Source organism: Pleurodeles waltl, chromosome 4_2 (genome assembly GCF_031143425.1).
Source record: "Pleurodeles waltl isolate 20211129_DDA chromosome 4_2, aPleWal1.hap1.20221129, whole genome shotgun sequence".
Lineage (NCBI taxonomy): Eukaryota > Metazoa > Chordata > Amphibia > Caudata > Salamandridae > Pleurodeles > Pleurodeles waltl.
In genome coordinates this window covers 116,938,142-116,955,528 of record NC_090443.1, presented here as the reverse complement: position 1 = coordinate 116,955,528, position 17,387 = coordinate 116,938,142, and the positions used below count along the sequence as shown (strand labels likewise).

Below are 17,387 nucleotides of genomic sequence, written 5' to 3'. Positions count from 1 at the left end.
TCTCTGCGTCTCACATATAACACTGAGGGTGCGCTTGACGAGTTTGGAACAGGATGGAAAGACAGTTCTTGTTTATCTATTGACTGGTTGCCGATGAACCCTGTTTTATTCCACAGGACTTCTGCTTCTTGGTTTATTGTGGGTACAGTGGCTGCCCCAAAATGAAGTTTAGTGTCAAACGTGAGCAGGCACTATGATTACCATAGTGCATTCAACACACACGCAACCATTAGCATGGCGAAACACTAGCCATTGTGAGTAGGGATGGCCCTGGGAACTTTCAATACATTGCTTAGGGGGTGTTTAGGAGTCAGTCCCATCCAGGCACCCACTTCAGAACACTCCTGGACATGAAGATGAACAGAAGAGGACTGGGCCTGCTATCTGTGACTTGAGAGAAGCCCTGAAGAACTGGACCAGATCCCTCTTGTAGCGAGGACAAAGATGTGGACTCCAAGGGTCATAAGGCTAACCTCTCATTAAAACTACAGGGACACAACCAGCTACATGAGGCTTTTTTCAGCAACAGCCCAGCTGACCAGTGGCAACTGGACCTTTACTGTTCCTTGTTTTTGACCTCTACCTGACACTGGCATCTCTGAATATCTTTCTTAAGGTCGCAGGGGGTATTACTCCTGTGGTGGACTGAAACTTAAAGAATTAAACTCAGAAAGTAAAATCTTTGACCAAGATTAATCTGATTAGTTTATACCACACATGGACCACTGCGGTCAGCCCAAAAGTGCACCAAGGTCCCGGTCTACTGTGATCATTGACTATCACTGGCATTTTGTAGTCCTTATTACTTAAAACTTTAAAAACTCATGCCTATGGTTCACCTTTTTGGGATTTTTGTCATTTTTATATAATTTTGTTTCTCACAGTTTACTCTGTTTTTCAAATTCAGTTTCGGGTTTGTATTGTTTTGATTTTAAACTTTATTACTATTTTGGTACTGCATAAATACTTTACACTTTCCCCTAAGTTAAGCTGGTTAGCTTTGTGCCATAGCTACCTTGGGTTGAGCTCAGGTTAATTTAGTGACTTTAGGGTTCACTCTGACAAGGATTGTGATTATTCCTTGAGGTGGGTAGTCGCCCACCTCAAATATTAATCCACTTTCTTACAGTTGTCAAACACTTGTTCCTCACTGTCACAAGAGGATCTCTGTTCATTGAAAGAAAACAAGGCAACAGTTAGTAAGAATGAAAACCTGGGGAAGTATTTTCTATTCTAAACTTAAAAAGTATCTATTGTGGGAAGCCACCAGAGGGGAGCAGGTGAATTAATCCAACCCTGGCACGAGAGGCGACACTTTTGCAGTATGAGCTCCAAGATAGACGAGTTAGACCTAGGGGGGTGAAAGAAAAATGTCAACGTTTAAGCTGGGTACATGATAGCTCAAGAAGAGAAAAGAGGGTACCCAATTCTCTTTGTGGATGGCACCACTTATCATGTATAGGGCTCTGATGCTGGTAATTGACTAGGCAGAATGTTTTGGCAGTTGGTACCTGGTTCCTTCTTGCTTATTCCTTGGAGGTATGTATGTCTGTCCCTGATTTTACTAAAAAGGCAAAAAAGAAGAAACTAGACCTTGTCTCTATAAGTTGAGCTTTACTGAGGCTTGCAGACAAACAGTTAGTGGTAACTCTGGATGGAGCCCTATTGGTTAGAAAAAATAGGAGAAGTCCCTGACAGCCACAATGTCAAATCAAATAAAGAACCATTACTTGAATAGGTGGCAGTGCTAGTCTAGTGTTTCTATATCACTTCATAACACAGTGAGATAGGTTGGGTTAGAAACCAGTTTTTATTCATGTATTTAATATTTTTGTAAAGCAACATTTTCTTGCTGATTGCGACTCTGTAGCACTTATGCTTGTAGAGATGGCCATTCTTGGTTACTTTCATGGGAGGTACAGTGTCTGAAGTCAAAATGTGTAGGGTCATGAAGGTGAATATTTAAGATCCAATTGTCAACAGATGGATACTGAGGGCCCCTGCCTCTGCTTGATGTGGGGCATGGGGTGTGAACTCGATGGTTAGGAAAGCTTCTTTGAAAATACTTGTTTTTCAGTTTTTTTGAGGGATGCTAGGTTAGATAAGTAATCAGTTAATCCAAGCCAGAGCACAACAGTCTAGGTATGGGGGCCAGCTGGCTGAAGGCTGAAATGATGCATGGAGTTTTCTTGAAAAGGCTGTATTACTGAGGACTGAACCTGAGAAAATGAATTACAAAGAACTTTCAAGCAGAAATGAGAAATGGTAAAGGAGAAACTGTAGAAGTCCTCATCAGCTTTGTAAAGGAAAATGATAACTGTGTGAGGGTTTGAAAGTTCATTGATTGTGGATCCATGTCTCCATCCAAGAAGAAAGCCCTCAAGAAGAAAACCACCAATATTGGAGAAATAGCTGACATTCAGAATAGAAAAGACAACAGAACCAGTGTGGTGTAATCTTCATAGGAGGAAGACTGAAGATTAATGACAAACATATATGAGATAAAGTACCCCCCTGTCATACATCACAAGGATATTGCGTTCCATGACCATATAGAAGAATGTGGCCAAAGGTTGTTCCTTTCTAAGGTTATGGAAATCTGAGGTGACTTGCAATATTTTTATCATGTATGGGGGTGGGAAGGGGGTACTTTATTCCTTATAATTCATGGTCACACCATCATCCTTTCCTCAAATCACTTAAATCCTTGATGCTTAGCTATTTCATATGCAAGAGAGAGCATGTTTTCATGCATGAAGAATACAAATAGAATTGCTAGTGCAAAATTATACACATCAAAAAATGTTGGATATTTGTTGCAAAAAGATATTAGAATTAGTTTAGTATTAGTCAGTTTTTTGTTTTTTTTAAAAAGGTGCGGTAACTTGGGATATGTAGAAACAGTCACACGTTTCTATAATTACATAAGGAGTTCAAAGAAAGAAACACAATGCCAGAAATACCTCCTTTTTGCTTGTCACTGTAAATCTAGAACAGGGTTTTCAACCTTTCCTGTAGTAACAGCTAATTCTGAAGAGTTAGCTTTATGTTTATATGGATTTAATTAAACTCATGATTCACATTTGTTTCCATTTCAAAGTGTCATATTTACAAAAGCAGGCATCTCCCTCCAAATGGCCTGTGGGCATGGTGCCATATAACAGAAGCATACAGCCATTTGTTTAAAAAGGAGGAATTTAAAGTGAAGAAATATGCTTTATAAAACATTAAGACGTAATTGGCTTAACTGAAAGTGGAAGACCTAATGTTTCATAGAAATAATTTTCTTCACTTTAAATTTCTCTCATTAAAAGAAAATGACTGCAATTTTCAGTTATAAATATGGCACAGTGTCTACTGCAGCAGTTTGTAAATATGACACTTTGAAAAAAATGAAGAGTTAACTTAATCATTAAGTTACCTCCCATGCCAGGAAGGGGTGCTTATGTGATTGGTTGAGATGCTGTACCGAGGAGTGCCCTGTAAAAGGTTAACCACATTCCAGGGGCGGATACAGCCCTGGCTGCACTGATTGTGCCACCCATCAGAATAGCATCAAACAGCTGTTAGGCCTGATAGTGCAGGCCTGTGGGGGTGCAGTTATGCGTGCACTCGGGGTGGCATTTCCCACTCTATGGCCAACCCTGAGCAGGCCTTACGCTACCTCTAGAGCACCCCCTGAAGGGCAGAGCAGGTGGTAGGCACCAGTGTGTGCACAGTTGCACAATGGTGTTAACAAGTACTGAGCCTACCACTGTAGCCCAGTGTGTGCGCATTTGCACAATGATGTTTTAATATGTACTGAGCCTCACACTGTAGGCCAGTGTGTGTGCTCTTATCCAATGGTAGTTTAACATGTGCTGAGCCTGCCACTATAGGCCAGTGTGCGCGCTCTTGCACAATGGTGTTTTAATATGTACTGAGCCTGTTACAGCAGGTCTATGTGGGTGCACTTGCCCCTTTGGGTGTTCTGAAACTTGTGTCCAGCCTTCTCCTGCAGGCTTGTGTGCACACCATGACTACTGTGCCCAGGGAGTGAAGAATTCCCATGTGTGTTTTAACTTCCAATGAGGATTGCTCTGTCCATAAGTTAACATTGGGGAAGTTTACCTTTACCCCAAACTGCAATAGTGGATTTCAGTGGAGCAGCCTCAATTTTTCCTGTCATTGAAATCGGCCTGACAAACCCCTTCCTATGGTAAAGGTGGTTTTGTCGATAATCACTGAGAAATGCCACTTCTAGAAAGTAGGCATTCCTTTGCTCTAAAATGCTTTGTATGCCTTTTTAAATTTGATGCTGTTCCACACTGGAGGCTGGGGGTATATCTGCATTCCCCAGCAACAGCTATAAACCTTGGACGCACAACTGGAAAGACAGACCTCTGCCATTTGAGGACCTGGTTGGATAGACTGGAGGGAGAGGTTTTGCCACTTGGCCTCTTGGGGCCCACTAAAGATTGAGATCTGCAGTCCATTGCCCCATAGCAGACCGGACTAAAATTTAAGAGAGACAACTGTGGTTCAAAGGGGGATCCTCTGAATCAATCCAAACTTTAAAGGCACACTACAGTATAATGTCTGGTGCCCCACTGCAGCAAACTAGAGATACACTTGCAGGGACTGGAGACCTTGGACTGTGTGGTGCACACTGCCAGAGGAATCTGTTGTACACAGGAATATTTACTGCCCTTGGAAGGGATCGCAAACCCTTCCTGCATCGTGGCTGGCCTTGGCAAACTGCCTGCTGCTGTGTGGCATCCTGAAGAGTGCACTCCAAGCGCTTGTCCCCTGTTTTTGGTGGAGTTCTCAGGGACATCAAAGACCTCCTGTGAGGAACCAACCCCTTCTACCTGTGTCATATGGAGAGCGGTGCCCTCCTAGGTGTCTACCTCGTCTGCTGGATTCCACCTGGTAACAGCGATGTGAGTTTGAAACTAAGTATTGTGCCTGGAGACCAGATTGCCTGGTACGGAGCCATCAAAGTACTGCTCACATTCAAGGAGTGTGGTCGTTCATAGTGGGGCCACGACATAAAATGCGTCATGCTGATTGTGAGTGGATTAACCTGCTGTGGGACCCTGCATGGCCTGCTTTGTTGACCAAGCTGCATTTCTCTCGTACAACGTGCCAACTGCACGCTCATTGCATGTTGCGTCCAATTCACAGGTGGGGGCATACCCAGAGCAATGCCGCATTCTGCCTTGTGTGGCACCACTGAACTTATGTCTGTGTCCGGAATTGTCTGGTGCGACCCAGTTCATCATGCATCAGATGTTGTGCCTCATTCCAGGAAGGTACGGAAGTTGGTAACTCTTAGTGTGTGTTTGAAATTGTCTGGTGCGACTCAAGTCATTGCACACCAGATGTTATGCCTCATTCCAGGGAGGTGTGGCATTGGTATCTTTCCGTGTGCAAGCATAATTGTCTGGTGTGACTCAAGTCCTCGCGCACCAGACATTTTGCCTCATTCCAGGGAGGTGCGGAATTGGTAACTATTTGTGTACTGTCTACTGCCCCTTCTACTGACCACGCACACAACCTCGGCATCACCCTCGACTTGTCACTATCCATGACCCGCCAAGTCAACACAGTATCATCCTCATGCTTCCATACTCTCCGCCTACTCTGGAAGATCTTCAAGTGGATACCCATTGACGCAAGAAGGACAGTCACTCATGCACTTATCAGCAGTAAACTTGACTACAGCAACGCACTCTATGCTGAAATCAACAAGAAACTCCAAACTAGACTTCAGAGAATACAGAACAACGCGGCCAGACTGATTCTGGACATCCCCCGCCACAGCGACATCTCTGCCCACCTGAGAGATGTACACTGGCTCCGCGTCAAAAAAAGCATCTCTTTCAAGCTCCTGACGCATGCATACAAGGCCCTTCACAACATCGGACCTGCCTATCTCAACCATGCATCTCCTTCTACTCATCCTCCAGGCAACTCTGCTCTGCTCAACTGGCCCTCAACAACATCCCTAGGATCCAGAAGAACAAGGCTGGAGGAAGATCCTTCTCCTACTTCGCCGTGCAGACCTGGAACACAATGCTGCTCTACCTCAGGCAGTCCTCCTCGCTGGCTCAGTTCAGGAAGGACCTCAAGACCTGGCTCTTCAACTGACCTGGGCCCCCAGCTAGTGCCTTAAGACCACCCCCGGGTGATAAGTTGCACTTTATAAATGCCAATTGATTGTACTGGGCTGCCTGGCCTGGGTGGGCACTATTGTGATCATTATGTGTCCTACAGTGACCCTTCCCGTGCATTGCAGATCTTGGCCAACACCAGAAGGCACAGTGCGGAAAACCTTGAGTGAACTTCCAGAGTTACTGCCAAACTTCCATTTGTCGACTGTTGCGTGATAAGCCTGCTATCTATTCCTTCCCCCATCTTTCCCCTGAGACCCTGAATAAGTGTGACTCCGGCGCTATTGGCCTAGTATCTGGGGAAAGGTTGCTTTCACCTCCAGCTTGTGGGGGGCAGGGTAGTATGGATTGGTTAAAGGGTAGATGGAGTTTTGGGCCCACTGGGTCTGCGAGTACAGTGACAACTGACCTGCCAGATATCAGTGCACCATATTAGGGTGCTGAGAGCGAGTGTGTGTGAGTGCATGCTATTCAAGTCTGTCTGATATCCGTGGCATCGCGTAGCAGTGTGGAGTGAGTGTGTGGGAGTGACAGCCTGTGGTTGACTACACCGCACGGTGGTGTTGCTATACACATTGTTTCCTTGCCAAAAGACTTTCACGGTTGACATTGGTTCTTACCCGCACGGCCTAGATCGCAGAGCTATTTAAAAGTGCTTGAATTATCTGTGTGTGCATACTGCTGCTAACATTGTGAACCAGGGTGCATCCCTGAACTGTGTGATACTGAATTGGGACACTTGCTGGATGGGTCTCATGCTGACAACATTTTGCACCACATGAGGGTGCTGGGAGGGAACGTAGGATTTTTCCCAGGTGTACATATTGCTGATGTTGTTTTAACATGGTTGGGCCTAGTAATGCTGGTGATATTTCTGAATGTGATTTATGCCCAGATTTACATGATATTCATGTTATGTTAACTAATGTGTGTGTTGAATACAAACTTTCTTTATATACAAATTGTGTGTAGTCTCTTTGGTGACGCTCAGTGTATTTATTGTGCAAGAGTGCTGTGTCAATGCTTTGCTCACTGCCAAGCTACCCAAGGGTGAGCGCAGATTATACGGTGAATGTAATCACCCACCCCTGAAAGGAGTGGTAAGTTCTTCCGGGCTAGGGCCTCGCCTCAGCCAACCAGAATGACCTGCCTCCAACAAAGGTGTGAAAGCCTCCTGCTACAGGACTGTCTTTCACTCATTATCTTTAAAGTAAATTACTTAAAATTTCACTTGTTTACTTTAATGTACTTTAAAGTATAAGTTATTGTCTTAACTCGTACTTTAAAGTAAAGCTTTCTAAAGTGTGCGTGTCTTCTGCTCATTTTGCCTTTGTAAACAAATTGTTGGACTGTACTTCTGCAATAAAAATGGATAATATGGATGTAGATTGACTCTGATGATTGCTGCCATTTACTTTGAAGTCCTGTTACAGTCTGAATGGCACCCTGTCATAAGATGGCACAATTGCAGGGGCGTTGCTTAGTCACTGAGATTCGTGAGGGGTGGCCAAGGTTCGGAATTAACTATTCCCATGAGGAGCAGGGTCAGTACTGATTTGCATTAGGTGGGCCACTGGGGTTGATTTTAGAGTTTTCAAGAAAGGGACTCTGTTGCAACAGCGACAGAATACCCCGTCCGTCGAACTCAATGTCTGCTGATGCTATTTTGAGCTGGCAGATCACAAGTTTTGCGTCAAAGGAGTTAAATTTTCTGCAATGTGTAAAACTTCTTATATCTTGACAGTGACACAGCATTTTAAAAAAATTGACTTTCACATCATGGGAGAAAACGTCCAAGGTGAAAGGATCATTTGTTTTTTTTATTTTTAAAAAATAAGAAACTTGAAAAAGTTTGATGGCCAGTTGTTATTTTTGATGGAGCTATCCATCAAACTTCTCCTGTGTTGGCCGCCTACTTGACAGCGGTTCCTGCCAACGAGGAGATGCCCACAAAACCAGCAGACATCTCTAAATTTGGCGGGCAGAGTAAAAGCTAGGCAGTGGAAATACCATTCCACCAGCCTGTCTTCCTTTCCTCCATCTGCCATTCCCTATATCACGTTGTCTGTCTAGAATGGCAAAGTTGCCAAAAAAAACTCAACTGTTCAAGGAGTACTGCTATGGGTGCAAATTTGCTACTTGTTTGGTAAATTAGTCATTATTTATATATTTAATTTAGTGTTCCAAAAATGAACAGGTTAAAACCTCTTAGAAAAATCTTGGCGATGAGAAAACTTAACACCAACAGAGCAGACCCGACACAGGAGCCTCAAACCCAACTAGCAAGCTAACAATATTTTATTTTTATTATTTAAAGTGTTGTATACAGTGCTGGCAAGACCCGAGGGTTTCAGAGCGTTTTACAATAGTGTCAAAAACAGTATTAGTCAATTATATTGCAATGCACTGCAGTGATGCCGAGTCTCGAACCACTGCATTGTTCTTGAGAGAAACACACATTGATCGAGTTTGTGTTTCCACAGATGAAAATTAGATGTTTAAGCCCAGCAGGTTAAGGTGCTGATTGAGGAGGAATTCTTCTAATTATCTCTTAAAAGATCATGAAAGACGGGTTAGTTCTGAGATGTACTGGGACAGAGTTTGGGATTTTGAGGGCATTGCCCAAGAAAGGGTGTGAAAGGGCTTTTTGTTTGTCTTTTGGGGGCGAAGAGAAGAACCTGGGACGGGTATGTCCATGGTGGGATAGGAGAAGGAATTTGGGCTTCTCTTGTTTGGGTTTAAGGTGGTTGAGTGACACCAGTCTTGGACTTTTATGAGTGTGGCGTTTATCTGGCATCCGTCATCCAGTGAGGATATTTCCTGGTATAGCTGGATGTCGTCCGCATACATTTATTTGGGGGGAGGATTTACACCCCTATCCACCCCCTCCACCCCAAAAAGATACGCCCCTGCACAACTGAAGTATGTAGTGGCAAGTGTATTTCCTATTAACAAACATCAACAAAAGCTCATTCACAGAGCAACACAAAATCTAAAAATAGAAATTAAAAATACATTCACAACATGCCTCAATAACAAAAATGACTAAACTAAATATTTCCCTCAAGAACAAAGGCTTCCAGCTGGTGAATATTCATATAGCAGCTATGCTCCATGGAAGGGACAAAGACATGAGGGAGATGCTAAAACAATTAAAGCCAGGGAACAGATTGCAAGCAATTGTGAGTACCAAAACACGAAGCCAATGTTAAGCAATGGGTGGAATGAATTCCTAGGCAATCCTTCAGATGTCCCCAATATGTCTTTGCAACTGTCTGGTAGGCTTCGACCTAAAAAATATCCCTACACCTTGGGAGAAAACTAACCAATACTTTGGCAGTCTGATTTTGAAAAACAAAAAAGTTTGCTGACTGACTTCCTGAAACATGGTGGCCGCTCAGCAAACTTTCAGTGCCTTCGGAGAAGCTCCAGTGCCTCCTCTGAAGGGACAGATCTCTGCAGGACTAACAAAGAGCTCTAAATATGATGGGCAGTAGTCTGGCCAGGTAACCCATGAAGAATGAAGAGCTGACACCAATATTCCCTTTCCATGAAGAGAGGTTTCTGGATTCCACTGGGGTTCATAGCGATCTTCTACTGGTCAATTGTCAAGAGGTAGTCCAGTCTCATGAATGGAGAACAGCCAGGGCACCAAAAGTAGGGTTCTGAGATTGTAGTCTATTTTTCATTTGTTCCCTTGACTCCCCTTGAGATTTTCCTTCTTATACGCGGGATAGGAGGTTGGCAAATAGGGGTAGTTGAGTTCAATGAATAATTAGCTAAAGGCAGAGTTTTTTTCTGGAAGGCTTTCAGACACAGTACTTAATATGAGTCAGTGGTTGCTGATGGGGGGCACCAGCGCTCATGTTTGGGTACAGACACTTAATTTTCCACATAAAACATGTACCAAAAACAACAGACGGAAAACACACAGAGGAAAGATGGAAGAAGAAAAAGACAGAAGAATTGTCACAAAGGGAGAAAGGAGAAACCTTCTATAGTGCGATAAAGGGTCAGAGTGTGTCTGGTAGGGGATTAAAGAGACTGAAGTGCATTTAGAACTGCTCAGGTTTGTTATTCAACTTGCTGACATTTATTTGCACCGGCCATGGCATCTGGGCAGAGCTTTGTGTACTGGCACTCACTCTTTTACAAATTATGCACTAGTCAGACAGACTGCCACATACGTTATACTCCATGCATATTCTGCAGTGATCTCTCACACCTGATAAATGAATAGTGAAAAGTTTGAAAAAAATAAGTTCGACCAGCGTTGTAATTTGAGGAACGACTGTACAATTTATTTGTCTTCGAGCACAAGATTACATATTACAAAGTGCTGCTTCTAGGATCTCATCTCGATTATGTACATTTTTATCTACGTTGGTCTATCTAAATATGAAATATAAAGACTACATGCTTTGCAGAACCATGCAGACGAAATGATCACTGACAGACCCTGCTTCAGCCATGAAAAGTCATTCTCATACTCCCTTCATTGTCTGCCCATAAAAGGTGACTAGTGTTCAAATCTTTGTGCACTGTACATAGATCTATGTATCTCTTTATTTATTCTACTAGAAGTAATCTCAGGTCACCTTCTGCTACATTCTAATAATCTCCACCAGTGAGAGATCCTGTACTGGAGTCCTGTTTGTGAAGTCCTTGCTCTTACCATCTTGAATTATTTTCCATTATCCCTCCATAACATCCCTCACTTATTGCTTTCATGCATGCTTTAAAGCCCTTTCGCTTCAGTGCTCCTTTTACATTCTGCAGTATATTGTTGACAGCTCCTGAAGCATGAAACTATAGGTCTACTAGTACTCAACAAAAGCTATATACCATGGCACCATTTCATGTACATATAGTCAGTGAAACAAAATCCCCCAAGTGGAATATGTATGTGGTGGATTTGTCTATAAAACTTCCATTGCATCTGAAATGGATGTGTCATTGTGGACCTCACGGGGATTTGGATGAACTGCTGAAAGAACGTTGACAAATTATAAACATGAGGTAGCCCAACTAACCCTTATGAAACCTGTACATTTATGAAATCAATAAATCAAAAGCTTTGGGGATAAATTAAAATGTTTAAATTTCAACACACAATAATGCTATCATCATTATTGGTATCTATGTTGCTTCTTTTTCAAAGAATTTCTCCTTTTTTGATACCTCCTGTAGTAAGAATAATCATCCCACTCATTGTAAAATCCAAAACGTGAACATTTGTATCAATTATGAGTAATGTATCAAAATTCATCACAATGCATTTCAAAAAGTTATACCAAACATAATCGTCACCAAACGTAATTGAAAGACTTCAGAGTAAAACATAAGTCCTTCAGCCAGTGTATACGAAGAAGGTGTTACAAAGGATTTAATTGTCTCAATTATCAGCAGGAGATGGTTACTTTGAGAGGCTCCTCATTGCTTTAGAACACCTCAATGTGGTTTTAATAGAAAAGTGGCTTTTTAACATCATTGAATACACAACTCCTCCACAATACAGTTAATATGTTTTGTCCACACATTGATTAAGGCCTCCTTAGGACAAATACAAGGAACTGATCTTGGTATACTTTCTATATTACTGAGTTAAACTTGAAGGGTTGAGTGTCCACATCATGAGTTTGTTAAATGCCTTAAAAGCAGTAATCTCATCACGCCTGCAGCACACGTAATGAACTAAAAGACCGGCATTGCAGATGTTGGCAAGCATGCCACAATCTGCCTAAGTTGGGCTTCCTCTTGCAGTTCCCTTGGAAACTTAACTCTGGCATTGGTGAAGACACAAGCTGACGGAGGCATGGGCAAAGAGACAAGAAACCTAAATATTTATCTTGATTGTAGCCAATCAAACTTGTGGTCATGTACAATGAATGATCAGATGTGAACATATTTATTATTTTGGTTTATTTGGCTTCCATTTAGCAAATATTAGATTATGATCAAAGCAAAAAAATTGAATAATATTTTCCTTTAGCTCAAGTAGGCAACAACAGTCTGGAGTTTAATTTCTAGTATGGACCAATGCTCTCCCGTGCTCCAAAAAGACACAGAGGTAAAACGATGGAGGGCTAGAAATGTAGTAAAATACAATGAGATTATGCAACTATGTCTTGATTTGCAGATGGTAGAAGATACAATTATTGAGCACATACTCTGGTAGAACCACATTTGCATTGAGCCAGAGTCAGGACAGTCAGGTGAGTTCTTCTTTCCTAAGACCTCTTGATGGCCTCCCTAAATTATCAAATGTGCTAGAGGTTCCTTTGTTGTTGCTTGATAATTGAACTTCAAGTGGTTGGGCGTGCAGCCATATTGATCATATGCTAAACAATTGTCAAAGGTGACATTGCAGTAGTTAAAGAGTATTTCCAAAAAAAAGATAATGAAAACTCCCTCATGGACAATATAAACATCTTCCTTAAAATTATCTCTGCCCATAAAAGCTGTCCAAGATTTTGGAGATTACCTAGTGACTCTGCAATTCAAACATGTAAAATACTGCTGGTGAGGATATGACTTCAGCATCTTCTGTTGACTACCCTGAATGGGCTTCTACAATTTGGTGTAAGGTTTTTCAGACCCTCTCACTTCTACAAATCTGAGGAAGTTCCTCAATATTATGAGTCATGTAGCCAGTGATGATTGAATATCTCTCACTTGAGTAAGGGTGAAGTACAGAAGTTCCCACCTTATTCCACCTCGTTGCCTTTGCATGAAAGATCACTGAAGTTCAAATGATTTTCCTAACCAACAAATAAAGGTTTCAATATGTTTTATGCGCACGTAAGTCTTTCTGGGTAGAATATTCTACGATTCTTTGAAGGCCATCTGCAACATATTATTTAGGTGTTAGGTGAAACTTAGTGTAGCTAAAAAAGGAGAGGTATGATACAATATGACGCAGCTTAGCGTGTTCAGTCAGGCGGCTCTGAAGCAAGGCTTGAACACACAGAGGTATTGCTGTATTGTCTAACCAGTACAATATTTAAATATTTTCAGTTTCAGATTAGACATGCTACATAGCATTGTGCTGACATCAAACACTGCTAAAATGTTCTTATTGTTGGTCAAACCCTTATTAGGGCTTACTGCAACAGTGAATGTTCACAACAAGTACCCAATTTTCAGGTAGTGTTATTTAATGTATTAAGAAATCATTCATACCTGCTCGTTGACTGTGAGTGCAGCCTCTTGATGTGGCACAGATCCAGGATCCATGGCTCGACACTATGGCAGCTTTCCTCAACCTACTTGCATACTGTGAGGGATACAATTTATATAAAATCATATGACTGCCATAAACAACATAACACATATTCATTATATCAAAAGAGGCAACTGCTCTAATTGACTTCATATGATTGCCAACTTCCCATCTTGAAACACAGCAATAGTGAGTTCTCAAGTTCTCTAATAAAAGAGGCATTATCCAGATTATCTGTTATGCCAATGGAAATTTACTTAACACAGTACCTGCATTACTGCTGGATCGTTAGTTTCTTAACTTTACCAGCTCATAGGAAATGTAGGTAAATAGTGAAAGAAGTAGGAGGCTGCATAGGTATCTTTAAATTATTTACACTTTAAAAATGACACATCAACTGGCTAATTCATCCAAAACAAAAAGTCAAAGGAGACTACCCTTTATGTCTAATTTGACCACGCATCCACTAGCTCCCAACTAAGGAGCTAATCAGACTTAGGATGCTAACCATGTTTTACAGCGCCATCCATGACACAGACTCTGGCTAAAATCTCCATCACCATACACTTTCCCAGTTGCATAGCTCCCAACAACGTTTTTCCCACATAATCCAACATGTACTAAGCCTCAACTTCATACCAAGAGGTGAACTTCAAAAGCTAACTTACAATCTCCCGACCTAACGTTTTCCCTCTAAAAAAGCCAACAAATATATCTACCCTCTCCTTCTTCATGGGCCCTCAAAATACTTGTTCAAACCCCTTGAGAAAGTACTCAACTTCGCTACATGGACCTTATTCAGCCTTTGATCTGTACTGGCTAGCTCCCAGTGCAAAACTGGCTCATTTTCAAAGTTTGGACCATTGTCTTCATGTCAGTACCCAGTCTGGCCTTCACTTACTCATTAAGTCCATAACCTCCTACATACTGAGCAGACACTTAATTTCTTCGAAACAATATTACCTCTCTGCCACAAATCTTCATCTTTGTCCATTTTAGTTTTCTTCTTGCACCCATTTACTCAAATGTGTATCTCAATTTTGACATCCAAACAGCCCTCAAGCATCACCTCCTCGTACCATTGAACCTCTATCACAACATGACTGAAGCACACAATGGCCCTTTTCAAGGCTCTTTACATTGCCAGTCTTCCTAAGTGCAGTCCTTTACCTTCATGTCTGTTTGATAAAGACAAACCTAACATTTGATTTGGTTTCTAAGTTCATTATTTCTTAATTCTATCATTATTTAGATTAGTTTTCACGCCTAATATCTCCCACAGTTTTTCAGAGGACTGCCTTCCTGCTCTCGCCTCATCACCATCAAACAGCCAAAGAGACCACACAGAAAACATTTTAACTCTGTTGAATGGACTTCTGGGCATTACCCGCAAGGCCAACTTCTCACACACGAAGCACTCAAGAGTCCACAGACTGTGTGGTTAAAGGGGGAATGGGCTTCAGAAGGAAGACACATAAGGAGGAATTCCCAGATTCTACCAAGATGGGGTTAATCACGCAGCTTTTTAGTAAAATGTATTGGCATTTCTTTTATTCCGAGTCTGATCTACAGACCACAGTGGCAAGAACTCCGTGGTCATCTTTGGAGGTGGGAAAGCCAACCCTATAATGGCATACCGAATAGTCCTGGTGAGCTGTACCCCATGGGAGGCAGGCTGACTGAACTTCTTATTTTCAACTGAAAAACTAAACCAATATAGGGTCTGCTGATGCAATACCATCTCTATTTGATGCTGCTTGCATAGTACCTCAGATTTGGATTCTACAGTCATCCAATTGCAGACATACGGACTCTCAAAGTGGCACCCTCTAAGTGGCTAACATTGAATGGAGGAGAATACACTTTTCTGAGTGGCAAATATAAAAAGCATAGAAGCCTGACGTGTACTAGAAATGGAAAATACTTGCAGAGGGATTGTTCGGTATTACTACAGGTGCAGATAAAAGTCAAGCTTCATGTTATAAAAAGGTTAATAGGCTGCTTTATTTAAATGCACCCTAGACAGCCAAATCACTTCCTTAATAGAACTTGGACTTCTCAGTAAGTAGCTTGTACTTTCCAGTGGTTGTACCGTCAGATGTAGACATGGCTGATAAGCATAAAAGAGAAGACTTCAGCACATCTCACCAAGGGCATATAGTAACAAATAACAATGGGGTGTCATTGTTAAGCAATTTTCAAAAAAACAATATGAATCATGTAAGACTAGTTAGACTTTATCAGGATTTAAAGACTACTATGCAAGGGGATTTTTTAAATCTTGCACTAAGATCCCTTTTCGAAAATAAAGTGCATAACTGTGCTTTAAAATCACACTGGGACAGGTGTATTAAGCAAAACATGATAAGTTATAAATTCTACCTAAAATCTGCAATCACCATTTCGGTATGTGTACCTTGCTCTCATTTCTCTCCTTTAGGCTCTCTCTTACTTTCTCTATTCTCTCCCAATCTCACATTATCTGCCCTGCTTCTTCTCTCTACAATTTCACCACTATCTCTTTGTGTTTGCTGCTGTATCTATTTTCACATTCCCCTCTCTCATTCTCTCTTGATTTTTCTATTTACTCTGTTTTCTTTCTCCCAAACTCTACTTTTCTAGAACCTCTTCTCTCTATCTTCTCTTCTGCCTTCTGCACACTTTTCAAAATGTTTTATTTTTTCTCTAGCTGTCTTCCCCATTGACCACATATGGCAGTTGAAATGTTCTCTTGGGTCAACGTTGCCTTTAGCAGCACCTGCTACCTTTCACTGACCAGTGTGCTTTTTGTTGTTACCCAGTCCCAGAAGCCTACTATCCTGGGGACCTCCTGGAATGGAGGAAGTTACCTACGATCATGGAAAAAATAAACTAGTGCAACGTGGTCATCATATCTCTGCAGCTGGTTGTCAATTCTTATTTGACAAGACATCAAGCTGCACAGATTTGGTGGGTTTAAACTGCTTTAGGGCAGTTGACAACCTGTTGACGTCCACCACACTACTTTCAAAGTGCAGTGGACTTCAACAGATCATCCACAGTACTAGAAAATAATGTTTCTGGTACAAACACCAGAAACATTTTCTAATCCAAAATCAAAGTTGGCATGTGGGGAGATGCTTTCCATGATTTAGTTGTTTTTTGTTTTGCTGTATGGTGCAGCATAGTATGTGCACTGACGCTACACAGTAAAACAAAAGAAAAAACTGACCTTGCATATAGAATCTGCGGGGATCCACAAGTGTCCTACCACACAGTGAACCTACACCTCTCCCAATATCAAAAGGACCCACTTGTGTGACAGAGCTATTGTATGTTAAAGGAAATATTCCCTAAGCCCCTAAGATACAAGGAAATATCAAGATATTACCTTGAAAACTGATCAGTTCAACAATGTGGGTAGTTGCAGTATTTAGGCCAGGGCTTGGTCATACCTTGGGTACTCTGGGGTAGTGTAGCTCGCGTGGATCCCAATACATTTTCTTACCCAGGATCCACTGCTTTAGCTAAATCACTGATGTTCCTCAAATTTCTGTGAAGAAAGTTTTCAGAGCCAGTGATGGTCACCAAATGTTATGCATTTAGTATACATTAATTACATAGGCTCTCCTAACAGCAATTTCTTTGCTATGACCATCATTTAGATAACGATAAAGCGGAATTTCAAAGGAGTGAAAACATTTCAAAAAGCAGATTCTTACTGCAAATTTCTTAAACTTCAATATACAAAAATCATAAAATATTAGTTGATATTCTGAGAAGATGTCAAGAGAAATAAAATATAAAACAAATATTTTCAGCCACAGATGCCTTGATTATGGTTTCCATAACATTTGGTTCAAGGAGATTAATCCTGAGTATGTTGACTCGGGCAGCCTTCTCTAGATAAATGATTTTTGAAAGACAGTCTGGTATGGCAGCTCTTTTTGACATGGCAGGCTATATTGGGTCATTTCAGATTCTCGCTTCTGCTAGTTAGGTATTTGCAGCCCTCAAACTAACTGGCTCTT

General features: G+C 41.5%; 1 protein-coding gene across 3 annotated transcripts in view; it reads right to left on the bottom strand.

The window, feature by feature from the left end:
• The window catches only part of POU6F1 (POU class 6 homeobox 1), a 200,750-nt gene that overhangs the window by 98,938 nt on the left and 84,425 nt on the right, over window positions 1-17,387 (bottom strand). For all 3 annotated transcript variants that reach the window (XM_069230900.1, XM_069230901.1, XM_069230904.1), the window contains exon 3: window positions 13,338-13,431. In XM_069230900.1, the coding sequence (XP_069087001.1) occupies window positions 13,338-13,391 (54 nt within the window). In that variant the 5' untranslated portion in view covers window positions 13,392-13,431. The remainder of the gene's footprint in view (window positions 1-13,337; window positions 13,432-17,387) is intronic.